Genomic DNA, 6,170 nt, shown 5'->3' with positions numbered 1-6,170 from the left:
CCATACATATGTTCATGATAAAACGTTTAACAAAATATTAAATATTAACACTTTAATCACAAAACATAATGCGATATACACACGTACATGTACATGTATTAACAAATTCTGATCACAGACATGTAAAAAAGTAACAATGTGCACATGATACTGCATGTGTACATTCAACACAATTCAAGTGTAAAAAAACAGCTTTCAAAACGCTTTTGAAATTTTTGGTTGGTATTTCCTCATAGCTACAGTATTCATTAATGCTTTTAAGATCTGTAAGGAAAAGTAATTTTGGAGATAGTTCAAGTCATATTTCATTTGCAGAATCACAGCCAGCATCCTTTGTTATAGTCTTCGGAAACTCAACTTGTCAGCATGTTCTTGAAAGCCAAGACGACTATTTTCTTTGTAAATTCAGAGAGAGCTGTGACCATGTAGTACATGTCATTTTCACGTCCATCTTCTGCAATAAACCAAAAATATAATTTCAAGAATACTAAGAAGCAGAGCAGAATCTCCATAGCTTACCAATTCCCACTGCTATACATTGTACCAAATTCCATAGAATTTCATTGTTAACTTTGAGAAAATAAAATGAGAAAACATGGGGCTTTTGTCATTAAAATAATGGACTAGTAAGGAACATTGAATTTTAGATGTATAGGCTAAGTAAGAGCTATACATACCATTACCATATACAGTGTATATTCAAGTTTCTCACTTAGATTTAATTAGCTTTAATGCTCTCATGTCAAAATTCAACATGTGGATGCATATGCATGAATATTTAATCACTTGCGTGCATACAATTTCAAAGATTTACACAGCATTTCTCAATGGAGTGAATTTGCAACATTGGTATACTATATTTCATTTGAGGCCACACAAATTGAAGTTGGGGGTTATTAGGACTTTGAATTCTTTATTTATGATGAAGATTGATTCATATAGTATTTCACAAACATTATGGATATCTTGCATGTAAAATATATATATTTTTGGAGATCAGGTTTCATTTTGATCCCTCAAGGGAATCTCAAATTATTAGATGTAACAATGTTCTTGATAAGGCATGACTTGCTGTTTAGGCAAGAAAACTTATGTAGCTTTGACTTTTTAAATATCTTAATGATTATGAAAAACCTAATTATAATTAGTCATCTTATATGCAAATTGAAGACAGAATTATTTGCTGATCCATTTGCATAGTCACTGCACATGACTGCACACAATTATTGCTACTTTCATTAAGAGTAAAGAGCAGAAATGCTTAAAATATGAATTTATGAAGACCTTGCATATATGATTGCAAAATTATTTACCTTGATCAGAGAATTCATGTAAATCTAAAATAAGCTCCCTAAACATGTCCATCAGACTATTGAGGTAGTGCAGTCTATCCTTTGGCTTATCCATTGCTCCAATAATGTTGTGTATCATTCCAAGGACATACGACAAGCTGAAACTGTTCTTTACACAAACCTAAATTAAGTAAAAATTACAATTAAAAACTAATGAATTAAGAATATTGATAGAAAAATATTTGATATTTGCAAATACATGTACATGTACCAGGTACGGTTATTAAAAATTACTGATTATGAAAAGATGTTTAAAATTAAAAATATTAGGCTAATAGTATTAGACTCTAAAGTACGTATTTTGTGCCGAAAATGAATATATAGAAATCAATCAAACAAATAAGTGCTTTATGTTAGGTACTGTAGTTTGATTTCTTTTGCAAACATTACATCCTATAAACAACAAGGTGAAGGATTGAGTAGAAAATTACCTGTACATAAAACAACCCATTATCAGTCAGTATAATGCATAGATAAAGAGCCTGTAAGCATTAATTTGCATACATACATCTCAAAACTTGATCCAGTCATTGTCAATGATATGTAGATGGTTTATAATCAATTTTTTGAGTCGGATCCTTTTGATTATTGTGTAAACGTGATTGTACCAGAAAGTGAAAATAATGATAAATGACCTTAAAAAATGAGACCAAAACAAGCATTTTTTGTACAATAGAAATCATGAAATTTTTACCACACAAAATGAAGTAGTAATCGTGGAAAGTTCAACAGTTCTTCCATTAATGGCTTTGCTGATCAGCATTTTGGACGTAATAACATCACCACAAAGGATAAAAAGGTGTGCCACATTCTCTGCCATCCATTCCTCGGGAGAATCTTCAAAATGAAAAAAAAAAATCAAAATATTTCTCAAAACTACTAGGTGGTATATTATTTGTGCAGGAATTAAAAATAATTCTTCTGCGTACAACTGTTGGTATAATGAAAAGCTTGAATTTATTTTTTTTGGGGGGGGGGGGGGGGGTGTTAAAATGCATACTTGTAAGTTCATCCAGGATACTAATGATGTCATCCTCTGTCCATTCACGCCGATAGCCATGTAGAATTTGCACTGCATTGGCCAACTCTCCAAAATGCTTCGCAGACTGTTCTGGGTTAACAGGTGTGCTTACACAAAACTCATACCACTGAATTTCTCCTAAAAAGCAAGTAAAATAAATGTCACTATGGAGTAACTATATAATGTACTCTCTCTCTCTCTCTCTCTGTGTTAACATTATCATTCACAGCATTTTGTACAGTAATTTAAATGTTTCTAAACAGAAATTAAGATTTTAATTCTTTTTACTGATTTATTTATGATGATTAATTAAGTTTCGTCAACTGCCTCCTCCAGACAATCAGTGTACCATTGATTTCTGGCCCATACAGCAGGAACAATATCCTGGCCTGATGAACCATTGGCCATGGTTTCAGGATTCTTCCCAACCAGAACGCTCTGTCCACTATTGACTGGCAGTGGTCCAGTATCACCCTCCTAAGGAAGGTCCTTACTTCATGCTCTGTTTGGACATGGGTACCTACAAAAAATATTTATGATCAAACATATCATAACAATTTTAATGCTGAATGCAAATGGGTACCTACAAATACAATTTTGATATAAAGCATACATATAAATTTTAATGCTGAATGCTAATCTAGCTGCATCCTTGGTGTGAAAAGAGGTTAATGTGCTTCCAAATGCTTTTCTTCTTAACATGAATAAAATTGCTTGAATCAAAATTACAATATCTACTAGACATATAATTATCTATTTACTCTATAGTGTGATGGTACCTGGCTTGCTGTTGATAACAAGCTTGACATTTTTCAACAGACAGGTGTGATGGGCGATTGCATCATAGGTCCTCTGACATTCCGAATCGTCCCAACCAGCAATCACAGTGTGGAGGAACTTCCCAAAGCAGGCGAGTGACATGCACTGGGTCAGGTTATCACAGTCAGAATTATTGCACATCATCTGGAACAATGGGACATGCAGTCATAACTTTGAAATTGAAAAACTGCAGTGCAGGAATATGATTGCAGAGTACAGACCCACTTTATTTATAGAATTGAAGGAGCTTACAAAAAAATAACCTATTTCTCTTTCAATATGTAAATTCATTTCGAGGAATTTAAAACAAAGGTAATATCTTGCACAACTTGCATTCAAGATTAAAAATAGCCTTGTGATTTTTTTATGAGGAGGTGGATGGGGGGGGGGGGGGGGGTTTACAGTTATTATATGTTTTCAATCTTCTTAATTATTAATTTATATTTTTGTATTATTTATGTTATTAAATTGATAATTATGATTAAGTTTTCCAACAATTATTTAATAGGTAAATGTGAAACAACTGTTAGGAGTTAGCTTAAAGATTTATATAGTTCCAACTCACAAACCTTTGTCAAAATCTCATTAACAAATTTGAGTCTGTCTCTAGTTGCATACAAGCAAGTTGACCTTTTGGTAAGTAGGCCTACAAAAAGTAAAACATGACGGTAAACTATATCCCCGAGTACCCAAACTCCGTCACCATAAGTAGAAAACATTCCGCGTTTCTCCGCAATTTATTTTTTGCGGTTTTTATCACTTGCAATCACTAAATATAATCTGAAACGTTATAATTTATAAAATTATTTACAAAAATATTTTTATTATTATTCAAATAAGCCCTCTGAATACGACGTTTATCACACGTGCTATCATAGTTTATGAACTTAACTCCGTCACCCACATGATCTACGATACGCCAGGGAATGAAGACACATTAACAATTTAGTTTAAACTCAACTTGTATATAGGCCAAGTTAAAATAAGTAAAATCGGTGTATAAAATTTAAATTGTATTTAATTTCATCAAAGTGAAATGATCGTCAGAATTAAAAAATGGGTCCTTGTAACAACAATCACAATGACCTTTTCAGAATGTATGGAAGCCGTTTGATTTCTGTCCTTACATATTTCAAAAATATCATATCAATAATGATTATACTGATGATTACATTATTTATTAATTACATTTTTAATAAATGTTGCATATTCTAAATACCGACATACCTTATATATCTGTAACCCTGTATAAGGCAAAAATTACGGCATGAGCGATTTGACGTTATCATCAAGTGTAGTGCATGAATGCTATTGCGGACTGAAAAAAATGTATTAATAACCTAAATAAAAAATAAATTACATGTGAAATGTTTCATCTTGACCTCTCTTAAAATGACTGAACACCGTAAATGTTTGAATGGGCCCGCATGTCAGAAATATCGTTATTTTAGTGCACCCGTGAAAAAGTGTTAGCTGATTTCACGCAATTATTGTTGCATAAAATGAACAAGGTGTAATTTTGTTATGTTTGCACACATTCTTAAATTTAAGCGTTGTAAATTGTTGACATTTGATTGAAGTTTTTTGACATTCAAAAAATGACGTCATAACCGCACTTGATTTTAAACGGCGAGGAGTTTCCCGAAAGTGACGGAGTTGGGGTAGTGACGGAGTTAGGGGGCTATGCGATATATATATATATATATAATAAATTATTATTATCTTCATGACATGATGACAAGTATCAATTTCTTGATTCATATTTAAACAACTAGGCAATTTCTACATTTACATTTGATGAGTTTGTTGATCGATCAACATACCAAGAATTCTTATACCTATGTTAAAACATTTTTACAAATTCTGATACATGTAATCCATTCTTTAAAGGTTATATTGACATTAAAAGTTAAAATTCATCTTTATATACCACTAAAAAACAAAATAATTAAAAAAAATATTCTTTTAAAACTGAAGATTATTCTATTACCTAATCTGTAAAATGTGTCCAGAAAGGCTTTTTGCTTATCATGGGGGAAGGCCTGTGAGGTTTTGGTTATATGGAGTCTTTTCATGAGATCACTTGGAATAAGAGGCATCAAAACTCTGTATCCTTCTATCAAGTTTCTCATGGCTTTTGATGTTATTGTCAAAATACTCAAATCTTCAACTGAAATAGGACATTCAAATAATACAGAAAATCTATACACCTATCAATTTTCTAATAAATAAAAAATATAGATCGATATTCATGCTAAGTTTAAGTTTGCAACATTACCTGTAAGATACCGTAAAATGAAGAATTTCAACTCTAAAGGAAGTACGCTGAAGTGCCCAAGAGATCCTAATTTCATTTTTTCCGTTTGTGTTCCTGAATTTTCCTTAGCTTCCAGTCTGTGAGAGCGTCGAAGTTTCTTGCATTGCAAAAAGGCCTTGATGTCCATTACAGATGATCTTAGCCTGAGATTTAAGAATAGATTTCTGATCTTATAGCAGAACAAAGTCTTAATGTTTTACTTAAAACATTTTCGAATTTTAAAATCAAAATGAAATTGATATACGTTTATACCTTTTCATCTGTGGTGGCTATGCGTGGACACTCTGGTTTTCCACATTTGTCGTCTGCATCATGCTTAACATTTCGCGGGAACTGTCGTCTGCAAAAAACACATTTAGTACGACACAAAATAGTGATAAAATTCGGATTTATCTAAATAAGTTAAACTGGTAATGAAAGACAATAAAATGTTCACAAATAACCTTTGCTATTTCCCCATTTTTGTTAAAGAAATCTGTAAATGTTAACAAACTTACACAAACTTTCGTACCTCCCCAAATTAAAGAGTGATATTATAAGCGATAAATTAAAGACTATGAATATTTTTCTATAAGCTTTGTTCTAAGCTAGTTTTGATTAAATCGATTAAACTATATTTTGCAATCAAAATATTCAACATTTATGTATATTTGTTTATTGT

The 6,170-nt window shown here is 31.8% G+C and overlaps 1 protein-coding gene across 2 annotated transcripts; it reads right to left on the bottom strand.

Moving 5' to 3' along the window:
- Positions 1–37: 37 nt before the first annotated feature.
- On the bottom strand, positions 38–6,025 carry LOC105317342 (F-box only protein 47). 2 transcript variants are annotated; one of them, XM_034461557.2, is made up of 11 exons: positions 6,007–6,025; positions 5,762–5,849; positions 5,471–5,652; positions 5,183–5,362; positions 3,762–3,838; positions 3,153–3,336; positions 2,723–2,893; positions 2,353–2,511; positions 2,047–2,189; positions 1,314–1,473; positions 38–454 (listed from the first exon to the last, which is right to left on the bottom strand). In XM_034461557.2, exons 2-11 carry the CDS (start codon positions 5,767–5,769, stop codon positions 354–356), a joined length of 1,365 nt encoding a protein of 454 aa, XP_034317448.1. In that variant the 5' UTR covers positions 5,770–5,849; positions 6,007–6,025; the 3' UTR covers positions 38–353. The 2 variants fall into 2 exon arrangements, with proteins under 2 accessions (XP_034317448.1, XP_011412255.1); XM_011413953.4 differs by having other exon boundaries at positions 5,953–6,017.
- Positions 6,026–6,170: the final 145 nt, after the last annotated feature.

The sequence above is a fragment of the Magallana gigas genome, chromosome 5 (genome assembly GCF_963853765.1).
Source record: "Magallana gigas chromosome 5, xbMagGiga1.1, whole genome shotgun sequence".
NCBI classification, from domain to species: domain Eukaryota; kingdom Metazoa; phylum Mollusca; class Bivalvia; order Ostreida; family Ostreidae; genus Magallana; species Magallana gigas.
Note: the sequence above shows the minus strand (reverse complement) of the source record. Positions and strands in the feature narration are given on the sequence as shown.